The following is a 22,246-nucleotide window of genomic DNA, read 5'->3' as shown; positions in this document are numbered from 1 at the left end:
CTGTTGATTACCTTACAAGTCAAAGTTAAAATTCCAGGAAAGTGCAAATAAATGGGCAAAAATGTCACACCCCTGCAACAGGAGTGAGCAATATAATGGATTGCATCTACAATGAAAGATTCAATCCTTAGTAAATCTTAACTAATCATGCAAATTAAGCATAATGATGGAAGTTGACTGAAATCTGCTTTATGGCACATATATGAAATAAAAAATATATTAATATTTTTTTTCGATTAAAGCTTGTAATACATTTTGAAGAACTTTGCAATTTTAGTATTTATCTCTGCAACTTGGCATAAATGGAATTTTACATTTTTCAATATGTGTGGGGAAATCAATGTAAACCTGTAAAATGGATTTTTTTTTTTTTTTTTTTGGGCTTTTTTTTAAAAAAAAAATATTTTTTAAAAAAATCGCATGGTTTAAAAATAAAAAAATAAAAACATGCGGTTTAAACCAAACAACCCTGTTCAATTGTATATGATACTTCTCCAAAAAAAGAATTAAGTTGCAGTAATCAACCAGCCAGCCTTTCTTTCCCTACCCTTCATTCTCTCACCAAGATTTTGCCATCGCAAAGTCATCACAATGTGAGACTTAAGGAGTAGAAAACAAAGCTATTTATGTCTGCTTTTATGTAAATTTTCATTTCTCCTCCTACCAATCTATTCACACCTTAACAAGATTTGAAATGATTAAAGGGGTTGAACATTGGATTTATTAAGGTAACTGACTGAGATCCAGAATATACATACTATTTGAATTTGTATTCCCCAATGCTCTTTGTCCATTGACTTCAGGAGTAGATATTTAAATAAAGTGCAAATGTATTGTAAATTGTTCTGCTTCAATTGAATTTCCCCATCGAAGTTTTTTTTTTTTTTTTGAAGCATTCCAACGTTTAAACCTTACTTCCCCGAAAATTACATACTGTGTTAAAAAAATGCTGGAAAATTTAATTCTTATATACAGTAGTTTTTTCTCATTTTCATCTTTGCTGTATGATTTATGAACCAATTATTATAAATTAGAGCAAAAGTCATTATTTGCTCCCTTCCAACTGAAAAAAAAGTAAGTTTTGTTTTTATATTAAAATATTTCATCAATCAAGTTTACTGTTATTGAAGAGGAAAAGTTGGTGATTTTGTAATCTATTAATTTCAGAAAAAATCCAATCTACCATCATCAGAATTTATAATATCTTATCTTTAAAGCTTTCGAAACTAGCTTACAACATTTTACAATCTTTGCGATAATTATTTCTTAAGATATTATTTTTTTTAATGGAAAGGATTTTTTACTAATTTAGTTTTGGATGAAATAATTAAAATTTGATTTTTTTGCATAAAAACGGATTCTTGTGAAATAGAGGCTTGAAATTCATTGTATATCATTAATAGTCCTTAAGAAAAGTCACTAGATTGCTTTAATAATGGCATGCTCAAAAATGCGTTTGAAAAAGTGATAAATGTCTACCTGAAAATGATATGCTGCAGGAAGCAATCCGTGAACCAGATTCTGAAAGTGAGAGTTAAAATTAAATGAAATCCAATAACGGCTTGAAGAATTAATGTTTTTATCTCTTAGTAGGTAATTAGCCTATCTACTGATTACACTTTATTTCTTTTAATTGTTTGCATTTTTTTTATCAAATGTTTTATTTCCTTTAAAAAAATATTTCTCCTACTTCCTATGCTTTATTATTTTTTTAACTCTTTTTTTTTTCTCTCTAATAATCCTAAACTCAGGGTCTGATTGTTTCGTGACAGAAACGTGCTTTAAGCTGTCAAAACAATTGGTATGATAAAATATTGTGCCATCATTTGGTTCATTTCCTCCTTGCACCATAGATCAAGGGGGGGGGGGGGGAATGACAATATTATCAAATGTGTCATCTATTAGATAGTTTTGGGAGTATTTGACAAATTTCTTTGAAATCGGGGCCTGGTAAGGTTGTAAATATTTGAAAATTCTTTCAAAAAGTGATTTTTTTTAATAAGATGTAAATAATTTTGAAATTTTAAAGTTCGCCCTCAGAAAATGAGTTTGTTAGCCATTTGCAAATAAATCTGATGATGATAGCTAATTTTTGAACAATTGATACCGATGCATTGGTCAAGTCCTAGTTACATTTGTTTAAGTCCTCGGTAACAAAATTTTCTGTTCACATGCCTTGTACTTATTCCATTTTCATTTAGAATGATATAAATGCATTGTGCTGAAGCAGAAAGTGATTAGACAGATATGAATTACTGGTGCTATCTGTAGCATAAGTTTTAAACTCTGGAATGTATTATATTGAAAAAGGTCAGTAAAAGGCAGTTTATCAATGTAGTAATGTGTATTAAGTATGACATGTTTGCTGTATCTTATTGTGCAGTAATTTTGATCAGTTACATTTCATTATCTTGGAATTACTTTTTTTAAAAAGTTGGTTTTTGTCTTTTCTCATGCTATGAATCTATTTATATATATTTTTATTGTTTAAAAATGTTTGGTTTATTTATTTATTTTTTAATTTTCAACATACATTTCACTCAAGAATTTAATTGAATCACTCCATTTACTAATGCCTATTTTATTGTTATATATATATAAACTTTTAATTTTGTACACTGAATATGCTGTGAGAAGATTGTTGTTTAATAGTGTATATTTTTTTGATGTTCTTTCTGACAGCAGTAGGAAGAAATGTTTCACTTTTGAATTTTGTTTCTGAATATATAAAAATGTTATTTCTTGAGAGGTAGGGGAAATCATAGCATAATGTGACCTATTGTGAAATTTAAAATTCTTAGAGTTAAAATTTCTTTTGAAGGAAAGGGCTGTTGTGGAATTCACTTAATTCTGTTAATTAATCCCAAAACAAAGAGTGATTATTAGGGTGTCTCGTTTGAAACTTTTTTTTTTTCAAAAAAAAAAAAAAAATGAATTGATAAAATGATTTTCGAAATTTAATACCTGGCAAAAGTAGCCATTTATATATGGACATTGCACACATAATTTTTTTTTTTTTTTACATTGAATTTCTTGCATGAAAGGTTTTGCCTCAACATTTCAAAATTTTGAATAATAGTACCAAAATATTTATTGATTTTAGTAAGATTGAATTGGTCATATTTTTGAATTGAACAATCATCTTGGGTTTGGCTAGAGGAAATTTCGGTCCATTTACAGACTCTTCACTAAAACCAATCAACCTAAAGGAAATCCTCGGAAAAATCTGATCAACAAACAGGCCCTTTACAAATTTCTGATCAACCAAAACAGACCTTTCACCAACTACTTATTGAAAGAAAAATTGGAAATTAAAATAACATATTTCCGTGTATGATCTCTTTGAATCAAGGCTTCTCTGTTGCAAGCATGACATTTATTGCTTTCTTAGGAATTGTATCCTCATCCTTATACATAAATTAGCAGTATAACCATAGATCTTTAAAAAGGAATAGATAGACCTTTCCTCCTACAGTGCAGCGTATTTCACCCGGAGAAAGTGGGGTCATCATGATTCTTCCGAGAATCACGTGATCAAGGGACATCGTGTCTCCCTCTTCTCGGGCAGCAGCGATATAAAAATATAACAATGCGAAGCGTCGTTAAAAGTCCAGGATTGTCTGAAGATTCTCATTATACTTATGTGAGAAATCTCTATATGTGTGAATCTAAGATTTTCTAGCGAAAGAGGGTTTGATGAATTTTATTAAAAAATAAAGTTATAGTGAGTAACAGAAATATTTCTTTCTGCGAAAGGCAAAAAAAGTCCCCATGAAGAATTGAAATTAAGAATATTTTAAGCAATTTACTTTAATTAGATGCCAAGCATTATATTAAATCACTAAAAACAAGCGATGGAAAATTAGTTATAGTATGTCCGCGAAAAACTGGATTTTTAGGTTTTTCTAATTTCTATGAAAAGTGTGCTGGGAACATATGAAAAGTATATAGGTGCCCGAATTCCAGTTCTAAACTGCGTAATGACTTATAAGCTTACTCAGGATCACCTTGAAACTTTTTTCAATGCAATCAGGTTATGAGGGGGGATTCAACAATAATCGTCAGACAATTTCGAAGTGCGAAAAAATGATTATTCATTCATACGGAAATTAAAATGTCCAGTTCTTCATATTGCCTGATTTTGACAACCTTCAAATGCTAAGATTAAGTTTGAAGCTTAACAAAAATGCTTTGAAAGAAAGCCTTTTCTTACGATTCCTTTGACGACGATTTGGAAAATTCAGAAATCATCTCAATCAACATGACGCAGTTAATTAATGATGTTTCTGGCTCCGCTGGATTTTGTGTCCGGCAAGTGCACTCTGTAATGAACTACGACGGCTGCAACGCAGTCTTAACTACAGCAAATAAAAAAATAGACCTAATAAAATTTAAGAATTTTGGGATACATTCATGTATGATAACTTATTGCAAGATTGCAGAGATTGAAATATGTACATTTGTGAAGAACAACTGAGCGAGAATGTGAAAAAGTTTTGGGAGTAAAACACAAAAATATAATGTTACTGATGAGACCACAAGAGTTATGAGAAAAAGTTCGAATTCCGTTTTTCTAAGTTTGTAATGAACTACGACGGCTGCAACGCAGTCTTAACTACAGCAAATAAAAAAATAGACCTAATAAAATTTAAGAATTTTGGGATACATTCATGTATGATAACTTATTGCAAGATTGCAGAGATTGAAATATGTACATTTGTGAAGAACAACTGAGCGAGAATGTGAAAAAGTTTTGGGAGTAAAACACAAAAATATAATGTTACTGATGAGACCACAAGAGTTATGAGAAAAAGTTCGAATTCCGTTTTTCTAAGTTTAAATAAGCATATGTTGGAAACAGAAGCAGCAGATTTTCTCGTTAAAAAGTTTATAAAATTAATTGTTACTAAATATTTAAGCATTAGAATGTATCGCGCAGTCAATTCAAACAATGAAAATAATTCACAAAGACCAATAAGTAGGAAAGTAACAAAATTAATATTGTTAAGGGACAATAATCACTAGTTTTCTTCACCCTCGAGTTTAAATTGTCGAAATTATCATATTCTGTGGACGAAAAAAAAAGAAGAAAAGAAATTGGGGAGGGGGCGGAAGTCAAATGACTATTCATGTAGTTTACAATTGGAAATGAATTTATTTTCTCAGTACTTAAAAAAAAAAAAAGAAAACACTGAAGTTGCTTTAAAATTAGGAACAAACCAAAGTTATTGGTTTGGCTAATATAGTGTTGGTGCGAAACGCATGCGCTTATTAGAATATTATTTAATTGAGTTGATATTCGATACTATTTACATTTGTATTTCTAATTGGTTTATGGTTTTAGATAGGGTTTTATGTTAAATTGTTGCACTGGCTTCAAAAGTTGTGGGAAAAAGCACGCATTGAAACTATTTATCTGTATTTGAAAAATTTGATTGAAATAAAAGAAAATTTATAAGGTCAATTTTTGTTTAAGATTTTTGAAGACGTCTATTTCTACTCAGTATTTAAAGCACTTGAAAAACTTTAAATAGCTTGTGCGCCTGCTTCAAAAGTTATGACGGGAAAATATCTAATGAACCATTCCATGAAAAAGCTGTCATTTTGTCCAGCATTTCATTAAAAAGTAATAACTTAAAAAGGTAACAAAGAACATTTTTTGCAGAAGTACAACAAATACATTTGCGATATCTTAATGAAAAAAAATTGTTACCTTTTTTAATTATTACTTTTAGTGAAAAATATGTGGTGTTACGTGAAGGACAGAGTGTTCCCTTTTTCTTTAATATTGGGTAAAATGCTTTAATTTAAACCATGCTTAAAGGGGGGTTTAACCCTTAAAGCATTTAACCCATGGGTTAATTTCCCTTAATTGTGCAAATGATCGCGGCGCAAAGTAATTCTCTTCGATAAGGGAAACAGTTTCTTCTGAGGGGTGTCCCTTGATCACGTGATGTCCAACGGTGGATGTTGACGCGCGCTCTGAGGAGAAAAGTGGGGAGAAGGCACATCTATTCTATTTTAAGATCTATGGCAGTACCCGCACGGCAATGCCCATGCTAAAAATTTAAAGGAAGTCCGTTGAATTAAAAAAAAAATCCATGCACCCTTCTCCCACTGATGTGAAATGATTATTTTTCTTTAACTAAAATGCATTAGGACCTTTTCAAAAAAAAAACTATCAAAATTTCTTCGAAATTTTTAAACTGCTCCCCAAAACATTAAATTAGATTTGCTGTTGCTTTAAAACTTAAAATAATCCTCCAACTGTATAGTCATCACTTAACACGCCAAGCAACCATGCTACCATAACCCTGCCCTTAAGCAAGTAAAGCAGGTTTCTTTTTTTTTTTTTTTTTTTTTGTATTTTAAAATGTTTCGCCAAAATGTTAAACATGTAAGAATTTTTTAAAAATCTGCTTACATCGTCGTCATGTTTACTTCGTCTTTTTGAACTTCTATTTTAATGGAACATTCGCATCTATTTATGACTGGATATATTCATTTAGCAAATAATTTTACATGTTGAAGGATCATTTAAAGTCTATTTGGCAAATTACTTTTTGTTTTTCATTTGGTGGACTTTTTTACTTTAAATGGCTTGGTCAGTTATTTGGAAAATTACTTATCATCTATGTTTCAAGTCTTGTTTCTTGTTCAAAAAAAAAAGTACAGTGAAAAAATAATGGATTGTTTTGCCAAATAAGTAGTTTCTACGTAGGTTTAATCAATCATGTTAACAATAAGCTAAATAAAAACAATCGCCCTGATTAATAAGTCTGTCGTCTGGAATAGTTTTGAAAATATTCATTGGAATGGGTCTAATAGCATAAAAACATCCTTTCCAATAAGAGAAATATTCCTCAATATCGCCATTAAAACAAACATATCATTCACCTTTAAAAATAATGCTAACAAAACCAGTAAGAATCGGATTTTTTTAAAGACTACGCGTCCATTAAAATTGTACCTGAAAATCAAAGCTTCAATGGGTACGCGCATTGAGTGAAGTCTTGATGAAAGCACAGACTTGCTGACAAGCAGTTGCAATTAAAAATCACAGTACATCTAGGACAAAAAGAAAATCCACACCTCGTATGAAAAATTTTAACTATAGAAAAGCTATTGTCTGAGAAAAAGAAAAAAAAACTCTGGAATTAAAAAATATATACCTCCCCCCCCCCCTGTTTGATGTCAAATAATCATTTTTTTATAACTAAAGTGCTTGACCACCCTTTGAAAACCTAAATGCAATCCTTTGAAATCTAAAATATTTTGTGAAATAAACAAATAATCTGCAACTACATTGTTAATCGCCAAATTTGCCAAGCAACTTTCAAATTAAAAAGAAAATCAATTAACTTTTGCACAATGAATTTAACAAAAATGACAACAGCGCAATAACCAAATCAAGAATTCATCGGTTCTACTATTTGAACGCAACTGTATACCGAAGATGACATCACTGCAGAAACAAAGATCAAGTTAGGCAAAAACATGAAATTTCAGCTTAATTAGTTAATTATGAAAAAACTAATTAGAAATTTAGAATTCGGGCTTCGAGGTGCAGATCCCCCCGGGGTACATTCAAATTTTGTACCAAGTTTCAGGGCTGTAGGTGCTATGGGGTCTTCTGGCCAGCAGGTGCAAACAATGGAAACATACACCGTTGCTCTTATGTATATAGATATACATATATACAGTTGGCTCTCTGTCAGGGTGGCGACAGATCAGGGAAAAGTCAGGGAACTTTATTAATCAGGGAAAAGTCAGGGAAATATCAGGGAATTTTGAAAAAATAACAAAAAATCGGGGAAAATTGATGTTATGAAAAAAAATTTTTATTTTTGCTTTACAAAATTAAGTATTCTAATTCCCTACGCATTTTCCGCCAATTATCTGTTCAAAGAGAAAGTAAAATTAATGAGGTGCGATTATACACTGCCGTATATTTGTGCATCTTTTTTCCTCAACGTCAAGTATTGAATCTTACTTATTAACCACATGATGAACTTCCTAAGATTGCTTCTGTGTCTGTTAGGTTGTTTATTTTACCTAGCTTGAAATTTCCTTTTACGCTTTCAATGCTATGTAAAATAAACAACCATACAGGCAAAGGGGAAGCCTTCATTAATGACTTAGCTCCTTTGCCTTTATTTCATTGTCTCGAAGTAATTAGTGTATTGCAATCACAATTTCAAGAAGAAATCTTCGGTTTTTGAATTAATACTATAAAAGCTTAAAAGTTATTACTTCTTCGTGTTTTTAATTAAATTGGTAAAATTGAACTTTCAATTAAAAAACTTTGTTTTTTGCCATTCTACTATTTGTTGTCACCGCAGATTATAAAGGTTTTCTTTTCTTCAGACTTAAGTGATTCTTTAATTTTATAACCAAGTTGTATTCTTCTTTTATATATTTTGAAATTAACTAATTGCTTTTTTTTTCCTTCTTGCAGTTCAAAGTTGTTTGTTACAAAAGCAATCTAAAAAAAATTTTTCGTTACATACTGAAATCATTTGAAATAGAGTTAACTTGTGTACTTAAGTAAATATCTTTATTTTTTTATTGTTAAAATGCTGTATTCATTCATTAAAACCTATGTTTTTGATTAGAGAAAAGCTCCCTATGAATGGATGTCAAATGGTTTCATCTGTTTTGCATAAATATGTCAATTAGTTATATATGAATAACTACATTACTTCTATTCTTTCACTATTACTTGTTATTCTTGCAACAATTATTATACTGTTTGAAAACTTAGTTCAAAATAATTTCAATTATTTTTAGTAATATCGTAAATACACATATGTTTTTAAGAGTAATTTTAATAGTTTCTTAAAATTCTTATGCTAAGTGGTTTCTGGAAGCAAAGTATTTTTTTTTTTTAATTTTCTATAATCTGTCCATTGTAGAAAAATTTAATATACAGTGAAATCCCTCTAATGCGGACACTAACGGGACAATTTTTTTTTGTCCGCAATAGAGAGGTGTCCGCAGAACAGGGGTTTAATAATGTTATTTGCATTGGAACTGGGGAATTAAAAATTGTCCGCATAAGAGGGGTGTCCGCCTTTGAGGGGTGTCCGTTAGGAGGGGTTTTACTGTACTGTTTTGTAGGTTTTTTCTCCCAAAAAAAATTGACTTGATATGTTTTTTTTTAACCATTTTATTAAAAAAGTAGCATCTTTTTAAAATATATCTTTAGTTCAACAACTTTACACAACTTAAAACGTTTAAAATACTGCATTTTATACAAACATACAATGGATTTCAAGTAGAGCAAAGAAAGAAAACCATTATCATTGGTAACATAAATCAGGGAAATTTGGTGAACTTAATCAGGGAAAAGTCAGGGAACTTTTTTTCGCATTTCCTGTCGCCACCCTGTCTGTTTAATGACTTTCAAGGGAACCACAAAAAATCATCCTTAAGCAGAAAGCGTCATTAAATAGAATGCTTTTAACACTATAGTGGACCATCTGAGACCGGGGAAAAGCCGTCGTTAAACAGAGAGCCAACTGTATATGTTTTCATTTTAGATGGTAACTCCGCTTTTTTTCTCGAGACTTTTCACAAGCTCGTCGTAATTGCATAATATTTTAAATTTATATATTGAATTATCTTTTTGTTCTGTTTATATAAAATTCACCAAATGTTCAGCTTGCAAACTCACTAATGACTTAATTTTCGCAAAAATTACAGCTCATGAAAATAAGTGCTTTGACCAAAGTTGAAAATTTTACTTGGCTTCTGAAATGAACAAATTTTTAAGCGCTTTAATTGTAGGATACCACTGCATTTGATGAAAGTTTTGTATAAAGTTTACAAAACATGTACTCATTTTGTTTGCAAAAGTACTGTATATACTCATGTATAAGTCGGATGATATTTTTCCAGCTTTTGCCGGAATTCTGGCTTTCTCTGTTGGCTTTTAAAGTCTTTCCTCCTTTTTTTGCCTCTCTCAGGCCTCATAGCGCTCTTATTTTTCTCAAAAATTGGAAAAGATTTCGATTTTTCTTAATTTTTGGTCTCCGTTTTCTTATTTCTATTTTTCCCCTTTGAATGTTTATCCTCCTCGAAATCTGCTAAAAACGTATGTTTTGGAATCGTGCCAACGACGTCAAACACGTTGTGCACTGAAAGTTGCATGCCTCATTTGAGACTTCAATCTTTTTGCATCATGCAAATATTTCAATCATTTTTAATGTTGAATGATTCTTTACTATATGCTACCTTATATTTGTTTATTTTATTCAACATTTCAATAATATTTTTATTTCTTTAATTTATTTAAGAAAAAATGCAAAAGTCAATCAAAAAATGGCTAGGACTTAAAACCGCTATCTCGAGTTTTATTAAAACTTCACATCGTTACTTTTTTTTGTATTTAAGAAAGTGTAAAAAATATTCAGGGTTAGTCTCAAATGGTTTAGGCTTTACAGCCTGTTAAAAAAATGCTTGGAATTTCATGATTAAATGAAGCAGCTGCAAGATGTTGTTTTGATCCCGAAATCGTATTAGGAAGTTTTTACAACCAAATTTTGGGTCCCAATGCAAGGAAAAAGATAACCAATGATTTATATATTTATATATATTTATTTATTTTCAATTCTTACTATAAAAAGTATGTTCTACCAAATTAGGAAATTTTAGATTTTTCACTCGGTTGTAAATTTTTACTTTACGAATGAACATAATTTTAAAATTAATGTTCTCACTCATTCAACACTATAAATTCAACTGTTTTTAATGAAAAATATATATTTTTCTCTCAAAAATATGAAAATTTGTCACTATTATGTGATGCAGCCTAGATTAACTTCCCACTCCCTCAACCCTTTCTTTGTTCAAGGACTCGGGGGTTAGAAAAGTTGCCTCTTTTTAAAAATTGAGATTTATTTAGGAATAAACACTCTTGCAAAAAATGATGCAATGTAGCAAATTGTACAAAATTGTTACTTATAGGTAATTTAATATGTATTATCTTTAAAACTGGTTAATTAGCCATTTTTTGATGAATTTTTTAATATCATGGCTTTCACGTTCCATTTTAATGCATATTTGAATATCACCCTTTTTACGAAATTTTTTTGGATTTCCTCTTTTTTGCTCTCTGACCACTCTCATCCCTGATAAGTCGAGAAATTTATTAGGTTAAGTTAAAGGGTTTAGGTTTAAATTAAAGTTAGGGGGTCGACCTATACGCAAGACAGAATTTTGAAAAAAAGAAAGTCCAATTTTTTCTTAGAAAAAAACACTCAAAATTGTGAACATTTTCCCAATTTTAGTCCATTACTTTTAAACAGATGCTAAAGAAGTAAATACTTGAACATTCTGCTATGATTTTACATGGTCTGACTGTGAAATAAAGTATAAATAGTGGCAAATTTTCCCGATAATCGCAAATTATTGCTCATTTTTCTTAAAATAATATATGACTACAGCATAAAAATTTATTGATATAAAATCAAAATAAAAACAGCAATCAGTAAAAAAAAATCAATAACTGCAAAATTGAACCCTTTTAAGAAAATCGTGATCACAAAAGTGAACCCTTTTGGAATAAAAAAAACGGATGTTTTTTTTTTTTTTCAGAAAAAATTTCATTTTTCTCCTTTTTATAATGTTTAAATTCAAAATTAGCATCAAAATGCTCCTGTTTTTCTCAAAAGTAGAGACTCAACTTATATGCCGGGTTTTTGATTTTTTCCCTATTTTTCTTCTAAAAGTAGAGGGATCGCCTTATATGCGAGTATATACGGTACTTGTGACTGTAATTATTCATTTTCAATCTTTAATTTCATGCTCAGTTACTGTCTGTTAACAATTGTACCGACATATGGCTCCAAAAATTGCATTATAATTTGATTTTGATTTTTTCTCTTTATAAAATAGGAGTTTTCTTTGTGAGATGAGTTTTTTTGTAAGACAGTTGGGTAGAAGTAAGTGCAATATACTATTAATTCCCTGTTTTTTCTTTCTTGGATGTGCTTTAAAGCTACAGCTCGTATTTTAAACATTTACAGATATTTATGCCAAAGAACATGGCTCTAATAAGCAAATGGCTTCCAAATCTTGTGCATTATCTATAGTTCGACAACTATACCATTTGCAAGTAATTGAAGCTTATACAGGAGTAACTAAAAAGAAAGTAACTGATAAGGTATGGCATTTAAATTTTTTTACTAATCTGTCCAATTTCTTGTATGTCATAAAACATTTATTTATTGGGATCAAAATGTCATGAGATAAAAAAATTTAGTAAGAATGTTTGTAACGCTTAATACTTGTAAATACTATAAAAACAGTTCAATGCATTAGTTAATCGTTCAAAATTTGTTCCTTTAATGCAATAAGAGAAAAAAATCAAGGAGCTCTTTCTACACTAAATTGAGTAATAATGGAATTATGGAAATAGCAACTATGAAATAAACGAGGGCATGTCCAAAATTTTTTTTGTGTGGTGGAGGGGGGGGGGAGGTAATATATGGGGTATGTTTGCCACTTTCCATTTTTCCAACTTTCTTAAAAGTGTAAAAAAGTGAAAAAATGTTACTTATATGGCTGTTCATGTCAGTCCAAGTAGTTTAGATTTGAAAAATAATGTAATACATAAAACTAAAAGTACGAACTAAGATTTTATAATAAATGAGCTTTTTTAATTGGTGTGTTAGATTTTGTTAATTTAAACAAATCACTTAAAAACCTTAAATTCTAATTTTTTTAACAGTTAATATTTAAAAAGGGCAAATGAATTTGTAGCTGTTTTATCAAATTATCAATATTAGGATCAGTTACAAAATGTAGTGTGCTATAGCTGGGGCAAACCTAACCTGGCAGGGTTGTAATGCTGCAATTAGGATAGGATCTGTGATGCCTTCTTTAAAATACAGCTCATAAGATCGTTGATATTTTTCTAAATTTTTAAAATATAGAACTGGAATTTTATTATGAGTTGGGGGATCTACTTGGGTTTTAAATTGCTATCTTTCACATATGCACAGTAAGAGATTAATTGCTTTAAAAGTTCCTATTTTATCAAGTTTTCTGTGTTTTATTTTAAATTTTAGTATTAAGTTTTTCTTGTTCTAAATTTTCTGAAAGTTTAGTTCAGGTCGACGCAAAATCCTGTTTGTTATTGGTTAAAAACCTTTTAATAAAATTTGTATTTTGGAAAGAAATGCCAGTATTATGCTGGAGCTGCATCATATTAACAGAATCCACTCATTTAGCAGACTTTCATTTTCTAAACTCAAATTGTTGAGTACTAGATTGTAGAAGCTAGTTTTCAACTATTGAATTCAGCAAAATATGTTTTTGTTTTTTTAAATGGAAGAAAAAAGTTTTGTTTTAATTTTATCTTGAAGCTATTTTTTGAAAATCAGAATTAAATTGTGACATTATTTAAACTTGAAAATTTGTTAATTTCAGCTGGAACCATATGAGGTTGGTGTTGATCCTCAACTAATTGAAGACATTGAAAGTGTTTTGGCTGAGTTAGATATTCATCCAGTTGAAGTACATGAGGTAAATGGAATTATGTTAAGAAATGTTATTAATTCAATTTCTCATTATATGAATAAAAATAAATCTCCAAATGTCTGTCCAGAGTGAAACTACCAAACCAATATTGCTGAAATTTTCAGTTTGCTTTCATGAGTGCTAGGAAGATTCTACCCTGAATGTCGATTTTCCGCTTCTTTCTGGAAAATTCCGCTAAAGAGTCGATGTTAACCAGAAGATTATTTCCAGTGAGCTAATCATGTGACCTCACTACTGGAAAAAAAATCTTTTTTTTTTCTAATTTTTTTTTATCTCTCAAGCTTTTTTCAAACAAATGTCTGTTTTTGGCTGGGAGCAAACACAATCGTCCTCAGATAGTAGTAATAAGACCATCTAATGTAATAATACACAGTGTTTTAATGTAGTAGTGCTCATCATTGATGATGTCATGCGCAGAAGTCCCATTTTTGAATATCTCCTCTGGGAGCAGTTTAACTTTTTTTCATTAAATAATGAATTGGCTTTCGAAAGGATGGTTTTCAGAAATAAGTTTTTCTCAGTGTCCTCTATGCATAAAGAATGCTTTCAAAATTTGAAAAATAACCCCCATTATTGATAATTTCATGTTTGGTATCATGCTTGTTCAAACTAAACAACTTCTGTTTTTAGGGTGCTGATAGTTCTGAGCCTATCTCTTTAACAATTGAGAAAAATGTGGAATTGGATAATGAAACACGTCCACATCATTCTGGTGTTGTTTCTTGGTCTCCACCTCAACCCAATTGGAATCCATGGATTAGCTGCAACATTGATGAAGGACCTTTGGCTGCTGTACGTATTAATCAATATTTGAAGATGTTTTCCACTCATCTCTTTCAGCATAGGAAATAAGTATTTAATTTTGGGGGACTACTGCTTCTGAAATTCTAATTTTGAGGAGCAGTTCTGTAAAATTGAGGAGCGGTTTTACGACATTTGCCGAGTTACATTTTCAACAAGAAAATGCATTTTTTTAAGAGATGTAATTTTCAATTTGCATTTAATAAAAATTTATTTATTTATTTTTTGCATTACAAAACTTTAGATGCAATTTATGGTATTATGTCGGGTTTCATACGATTTGAATCGCAAACTGTGATGCGATGCTGCTTATTTCTTAAGCTGATCTCTTTTGTTCTCCATAATCCAAATTATTAATGTGTTTGGATTGTTACATTTTTTTAAATTATGATTGTAATAAATTGTAATTTTTATCCTGTTTTTAACTTAACTTTTTGCTATAGATTGTTTCTTTTCCCTGTTTTTTTTAAACATTTTGGTAATTAAAACAAGTTTCAAATTCAGTATTGGCTTTAAAAGTTTCAGAAAGTTAAGCATGGATTTTCATTTTTATTTTTTAGCTAACAATGCCTGCCATAAGTGAGAACTTGCTGAATGAATACAATCAAAAACTTGAAAATGATGCATCGCTTCAAAAGGTAAAGATTTTTTAAAATTTATTTGAAATTCATTTCCATTTCTATAGTGTCATTTTGTTACTTAGCAGCGAAAATGCACCAGCGTTTTTTTTTTTAATTGAATGTTTTGCTTAGCGCAAAAAACAGACTTATTTTAGGTATCTAATCTCCCAATTTAAAAAAGTCAAAGATTTTTTTTATGTTCCCTTGAAAGTTGCTAAATGGAGATAAAGCTTCAAGTAGAAGTTGAAGATGATAAACTAGAACTATATATATAGTAACTGAAAATTTCTTTGCATTTTTTTTTCTTTTGAAATGATTGTTTTATTGATAGAATTAGCAACAATATCAGTTTATCAGATTCACAGAGCATATATCAAAGGCATTCTCAGGGATTGGACTTATTCTAATTTTCCCTAAAATGCATAGTTTTGAAGAAATTTTTTTTCTAAAATACTTCTAAAATATTTCAATTTTGTCCTCAGATATTTCACAAATGCTCATTCCACACCAATCTTTATTTTATTTTCCTTGCACAAAATATAGGGAGTCATGGTTTTATAGAAAATTATTCGTACTAAAGTTTGGACAAAATTTCCACTTAACTCACCCTTGAATGTATCTTAAGTAGCTTTTGAACCCGTCTGCATGTGCATGTGTACCTATGAAAGTATTGACACCCAAAATGTACATTTTGACGATCCCCATGTTAATAATCATGAGTATTCACATGACATCAGTTTCACTTAAAATTGTTAAATTATTGGCAAAATGTACTCAAGGGTCTGTCCAGGATTTTTCACAGGGTCCGTTTTTTGTGTAAAATTAAATAATTTTGTGAAAAATGAATAAATTTTGTGAAAAATAATCAATTTTGCAAAAAAAAAGAATTTTTTTGTTAAAACGAAATTTTATAATTTAGAGATGGCACAAACTGCATCAATTAAAGTTGAGTGTTTTCCTCTTCTATGTCAAGAATATCATTCTGGAGTGTTTTTCTGATATTTGGCGGGGGGGGGGGCATCGCTCTCTAAAGTATCAATATTTATCGACCATTCTACATTTTGTTAAATTATACTACAAATATTTCTGTCTAGTATTTAAAATAAATAAATAAAATTCAGAATAGGGTTCAGCATTTAACTTTGTGACCCAAGACACTCTTAAAAAGCACAGAATTTCGTTTAAAACGTATAAATTCCGTGATTTTAACAAAAATAAAAAGTTGTTTTAATTGTTTACCTCTTAACAAAGCGTAATAAACATCAAAAATTCGAAAAATCGGATTCCGATAGCGGATGCAAAGAAATCGCAATTCTCAAAGTGAAGACATCAAAAGTATAAAAACGACTTGTAAAAGAAATATTTTTGATAAAATTATTTTAAAATTGCATTTTAGAGTACTATGAAAACATTTCATTAACATCTGTGGACACAGTTGAAGAAAATAAATAAATAAATAAATAAATGAAATAAAATAAACCATCTATTCAGCATTTTAATTTTTGACTCATAACAGAAAATGGAATTTTGCTTTAAAAACTTGAAATGAGAGTTCTAACAGAAATAAAGAGACTTTTCATTTATTTGCATCCTAATAAAGCGAAGTTAGCTCGAAAAAAGAACAAAATATGACGCTCATATCAGATTTAAAGGATTGCATTTTTCAAAATTTAGACATCTAAAGAAAAAAAAAACGGTAATTAAAAGAATTCATTTAAAGTTAATCATCCTTGTTAGCATCGAAAAATCAAAACCCATATAATTTTCTCCCAAAATAACAATTAAACATCGCACCGCACTGTAAAAACGCAAATACTGACAAGCTAGTAAAATGAGAATATTTTCTAATCAAGTCATTATAAAGGTTCAACACCAGATGCTAAGTGGTGATAATTTTGAAGTTGGTAACCCTATCTGAAGCGATCATATTTTTTCCCCACCCTTACTATCCTTTTGCAGTTCTAAGTTCATTTCGCAGATATATATTATTATCGTTTATTAAATCATGAGCTTAGAAAAGTGCTTACCAATGCATTTTCAGAAAAGTTTACAACAACACCGCTGCTAATTAGCTGTGATAAAACAAACAAACAACCATTATATTTATTTGGCAGCAGCAATTATTTCTCGCTTGCAGGAGCATCGCAAGAGTGCCGATTTTTTTCTTTCAAAATTAGCCGATTTTTTATAAGCTGATCCCTCTAATTTGACTTCAAAAAAGGTTTCAAAAATTATCGGTTTATACACAAAAATATGCAGTTTTGCTTTCAGATTTGCTCTTTCAATTAACAATTTGTGAAAGATCCGATCTTGTTTATCAGAATTTTGTGAAGGGTCCGTTTTGTTTGATCGGGATTTTGTGAAAGGTCCGTTTTGGTTGATCGGATTTTTGTGAAGGGTCCGTTAACGGACCCAAATATCCTCTGGCCAGACCCCTGGTACTAGACACCTCTAGAACTTCCTCTGCCCCTTTTTTTTTTAGAAATTTGTTTTTGTTTGCCTTGTGTGCAAACAAAAACATTGGAGATCTTTGTCTGTGTAAAGATCTCCAATGTAACACAAATGACACTAGATGCCTCTTTTTTGGACTGCCTGTCCAAAAAAGTTTTAGCCAAATCAAGGCTAAAAATTATATTTATTCATTTTTAGTTTCCTAATTGTGTGAAAATACATTTATATCTTTTGCACGTAATTTGTAGATGCTACAGGCAAGAAAAGAATTACCTGTTGACCAATTTAAAGAATCTATTCTGCAAGCTATTCAAGAAAATAGCACAGTCATAATACGTGGAGCAACTGGATGTGGTAAGACAACTCAGGTAAGAGCATGCCAATTTCCTATATTTTTCATCGCAATAATAAGAGAGAAAAGCCTAAACATGAGTTTTTGTTTTGCATTTACTTCAGTTTTATGATATTAATTGTAAACATATTATTTTAATTTAAATATATTGGAGTCATTAAACTATTTAAAATTAATTCCTATTTTTTTTTTTTTTTTTTTTTTTTTTTTTGTCTCCCAAATAATTCTTTGATTGTACATTTTATGTTTGGTATATTTTCATAATACTCTATTTTCTCTTTAGGTACCTCAATACATTTTAGATTATTATCTCTCTAGTGGATGTGGAGCTGATTGTTGCATTACGGTTACTCAAGTAAGTGCACTTTAATTTAAAAGCTTTATTTATCAAAACAAAGTTATTCAAATTTTTACTCTAACTTTTTACTCACCAATGTAATCAGCACTCTATTATCTAATATTGATAATAATTCATAACCTTTCTTTTCCCCTTTATTTCTTCTGATTTAGTAGCATTAGTTTTTTTTTTTTTTTTTTCTGAATAGTCTGTTTTTGAGCAGCAAAAACAGCTTCAATGCAATGACTCCTCATCAAAAAGCTCTTTTGAGAATGACTTTACTCCATATTTTATCCTATCATCTGAGATAGCCTCATTCAAGCAATCTCTTGTGCAATCGATTTCACAATTTGTCAAAAACTCTTTCTTAATATCATTTTAATATCAAATCCGCATTTGTTGTTGACATTTATTACAAAACTATACAGAAAACTATAGTTGGGGCAAACATAACCTGATAGTGTCATAATGCTGTGCATATCCTTCACAATACGGCCAGGTTAACTTTGCCCCAACTAAAGACAAATAATCAACTAACTATTAAGATTTTAAAAATTTCATACATCAAAAATTTGTTACCACTCTCTAAAAGTACACTTCAACAATGATCTTGTCTGCATGCGTTCAACAATTCATAAGTGATGTTTTCCAATTAGTGAATCATTATTCAATGACATGTTTTAACTGAAACCTATTATTGTCCCACTTTCAGAAATAATTCTTTCAGTCCAAATTATACTGCAGTTAATTGAAAAAGCGGTTAAAGGAGCTGTAAAATTGCATTTGTAACTGTTGCAAAATGAATCAGAAAAGGTTCTAGGTCATTTTAGCTTTTCAATTATAGTACTGTATTTTCAAAATTGATAGGGTTGGTATTTTGCAACAAGAAAGGTACTGATTTCTTTATTGATGTGAATTGTAAATGCTATCTCTGTATCAAATTTCATAAAAATGTGCAAAAGGGAGGTCAAGTCAATGTGTTAGTTTCACTTAATGACTGTATCGCAAGTCCCAAAGCATGATAGAAGGAGCACTTACTAAAGATATTCAGCAAAAGAATTCTTCGTAGCATTGTTGTTGAATATCACAAGTTTATTTCCATAAATATTGTCACCTCAGAGCAATAGTTAAATATCTTAGTGTCATTTCTGGGATTAGATATCTTACTGTTGCTCTGGGGCGACGATATATGAAATAGCTTATTTTATTTACAATTAGAATTTTAGATGCAAGGTTTTGCTGTTACTTTTTTCTGTCTTGACCATTGATATATTTTTTTTCAAAGTCAAGGTTTCGCTTCATTTAAAATTTTGTTTACTATATCACTTCCTAGATTGCAACATATAACTTAAATTCTCTCTTCACATTAAAAGGGATTTTTTTTTGCCTTAAAAATGTTTTCATCCACTCTCACAGAGAGAAAAAAAAATATATTTTTTTCATTGTAACATTTTTTGTCACAATATTTTATTTAGAGCATTGAATTTTTTTTCTTTCTGCATACACATATGTGTATATGGGTGTGATAGTCTGAAATAAGACATTTTATTACAAGATATTGGGGAAAAAAGTCAAATGCATTTTCATTTATTCAAAATTTAATAGATTTGCTGCATTTACAAAGCAGAAAACAGTTTAAAATGTCCAACTTCTTTCGTTGGTATTCAAAAACTAAAGGAAATATTTGTTTATTTAAAATTACCTAATTTTCATCAATATCTGATTTTTAATGTATTTAAAGTATTTCTTACTTTTTTTCTAAACATTGTTCATATTATTGTGCAAAACCCATTATTAAAATTCTAAAAAAAGAATATACAAAGTGAATTTTTGAAGCATACCTTTTAAATAGCAATTATTTTTAATATTTTCTTATACGCAATATTATTAAAATTAATAAAAAATAAATTTACTTCAGCCTCGTCGAATCAGTGCAGTTTCAGTTGCTGAAAGAATAGCTGAAGAACGATCTGAAAGCTTGGGTAATACTACTGGTTACAGTGTAAGATTTGAATCATGTTTGCCTCGACCATATGGCTCAATACTTTTTTGCACTGTGGGTAAGTTATGCTATTATTCCTAAAAATTTTAATTTTTCTTTCATTTTACAAATGTAATAACAAAGGATGATGGAAATGAAATATATTTGATCATCTAAGTAATCAAGTCAATTATTTTAAGTAACCTTGATCATGGTATAAATCTTTGATTAATTAGTCTTTAATTTATTAAAGCTATGAAAATATATGCTTAGAGTGTATAATACAAAAATTGGTTTCCAAAGATCCCAAATATGTTTTGTCATGGTTTTAAATATTTAAAATATATGTAATTTCAAATTTTTTATGCAAAAAAGTGGAAGGTCAATTTTTTTTTCTTCTTCAACTTTCTTTTCTCTCTCTTTTTAATCAATTCCACTAGGTTCAATATTTATTTTTTTTCTTAAAATTTCATATTGATTACTATGATTTTTATATACTGTAAAAATCTTTGAAATGTGCAGGTGAGTGTAAGATTGTTTTAAAAACATTTTTTTTTCATAAATTTTGCTTTTTCTTTACTTGATAATGGTGCTGCATATTGGTTTCGCACCATTTGCAGACCTTGTGCATTTAATAGTGCAGACTGGGCTTTTTCTTTGGTAGCCAATGGCTACGTCAAACGTTTTTGGCCCCTGCTAGCAGTTATTAAGTCGAAGATATAAAAAGATTTCTTTGGTAGTTAATTTTGAGTTGCAAAAAGAGTATCTTACAAGTATGCTGAAAAATTTTACATAATTTAAAAAAATTACTGCTAATTAAAATTTTTAATTTAATGTCATTACTATTAAAGAAATCAGAAGGATTAAAGTCAAAAATGATCCAATTGAGTAGATAACTTTTTAGAAAACATTAAATAAGATTTGACTTTCGATGCTACTTTTTAAAATCTTGATGCATTGAGCGATCATCTGTGATTGACACCTTTCAACATAAGTTTTAACTTATATTTATTCAAAAATAAATAACTACCAATGACTTTGTAACAATTACAATCAAGTTGAAAGTAGTATTTGAATTATTAAATAGGATGTAAAAGGATTGAGATTTTAAATACGGCAATCAATTTAATGTGTGTACAAAGTTTAGCATGTTTTCCAAATTATAGGTAGGTTCTTTTTAGTGCTGATAGCTATGAAACTCCATTTAAAGTGCTGGAGATCATTAATAAAATATTAAAATTAATTGCAATTTTCAAAATAAATCAAAGCATTTTAGATTCAAAAACATTAGTACAGTAAAAATAGGGGTCGGACCCAAACATCCAAAAAAAAAAAAAAAGCTAAACCTGGTGCAAATTGTTTATTACCCTCCCAATAAGAACAGGTAAAAAGTCCCACCCCATTGTGCGTCGGGTTTTGGAATGGGGGGCATCTAAAAATTGCTGTTTTGGGTATTTTTCCAGAATTTTTAGAGTAAATTTAAAGTGAGAATATTTTGTTATACTAAATTTAAAAGCATGAAATTAAAGGTGTTTGACCCCCAAGAGGGATGACATAACCCATCAATGATACAGAGTTCCCCCATCCCCGTAAAACGAAGCAGCACCCCCGAACCCCCCTCCATACATTTCATATGGAAACATTATTTTATGCTAAGTTAAAGTTAGAAATCAAGTGTGTCCATCCTCCAAGAGCGATGGTGCACCTCCTCTCAAAGCTACAGCCCCCCCCCCTTCGCAAAATAAAATAAATATTCACCCCCCCCCCCCTTTATTTTAAGTAGAAGTATTATTTCATTCAAATCTAAAATGCATTAAATCAGAACTGTCCACCCCATAAGAACAGTAGCTCACCCCCCAAAACGAAATTATATACTAAAATATTATCCTTCCCCCCCCCCCCACCCCCTCTGATGGTGCACATTTGATTCAATGGCCAGAAAAATTACGCTGAACTGTTTTTTGCTTTCAAATGATTTCTCCTAAGCTTGCAACAAAAAGTCTTTGTTATCAAAGTGTTTTTTGGAATCTAGATTCTCAGCAAAATCGTTATTGATGCAGTTATGTCTAGCACAGTTTGTGCATATAGTTGCACAATACAGTCCACTTTCAGACTTTTCAAACACTCACTATATCCAATGAGCCCCTCAGAGCAAGCAC

At 30.0% G+C, this 22,246-nt stretch overlaps 1 protein-coding gene across 2 annotated transcripts in view; it reads left to right on the top strand.

Moving 5' to 3' along the window:
* Window positions 1-22,246, top strand: part of LOC129221930 (ATP-dependent RNA helicase A-like) — a 99,251-nt gene that overhangs the window by 20,015 nt on the left and 56,990 nt on the right. Inside the window, exons 1-9 of one of the 2 annotated variants that reach the window (XM_054856312.1) lie at window positions 2,296-2,310; window positions 11,899-11,945; window positions 12,030-12,166; window positions 13,435-13,530; window positions 14,176-14,337; window positions 14,907-14,984; window positions 17,666-17,785; window positions 18,053-18,124; window positions 20,025-20,166. In XM_054856312.1, coding sequence (XP_054712287.1) covers window positions 11,915-11,945; window positions 12,030-12,166; window positions 13,435-13,530; window positions 14,176-14,337; window positions 14,907-14,984; window positions 17,666-17,785; window positions 18,053-18,124; window positions 20,025-20,166 — 838 coding nt within the window. In that variant the 5' untranslated portion in view covers window positions 2,296-2,310; window positions 11,899-11,914. Of the gene's footprint in view, window positions 1-2,295; window positions 2,311-11,898; window positions 11,946-12,029; window positions 12,167-13,434; window positions 13,531-14,175; window positions 14,338-14,906; window positions 14,985-17,665; window positions 17,786-18,052; window positions 18,125-20,024; window positions 20,167-22,246 lie in introns of those variants that run through there. The other variant, XM_054856311.1, reaches the window with a different exon arrangement.

The sequence above is a fragment of the Uloborus diversus genome, chromosome 5 (assembly GCF_026930045.1).
Source record: "Uloborus diversus isolate 005 chromosome 5, Udiv.v.3.1, whole genome shotgun sequence".
Taxonomy (NCBI): domain Eukaryota; kingdom Metazoa; phylum Arthropoda; class Arachnida; order Araneae; family Uloboridae; genus Uloborus; species Uloborus diversus.
The sequence above is the reverse complement of the archived record's forward strand: the minus strand, read 5'-3'. Positions and strand labels throughout refer to the sequence as shown.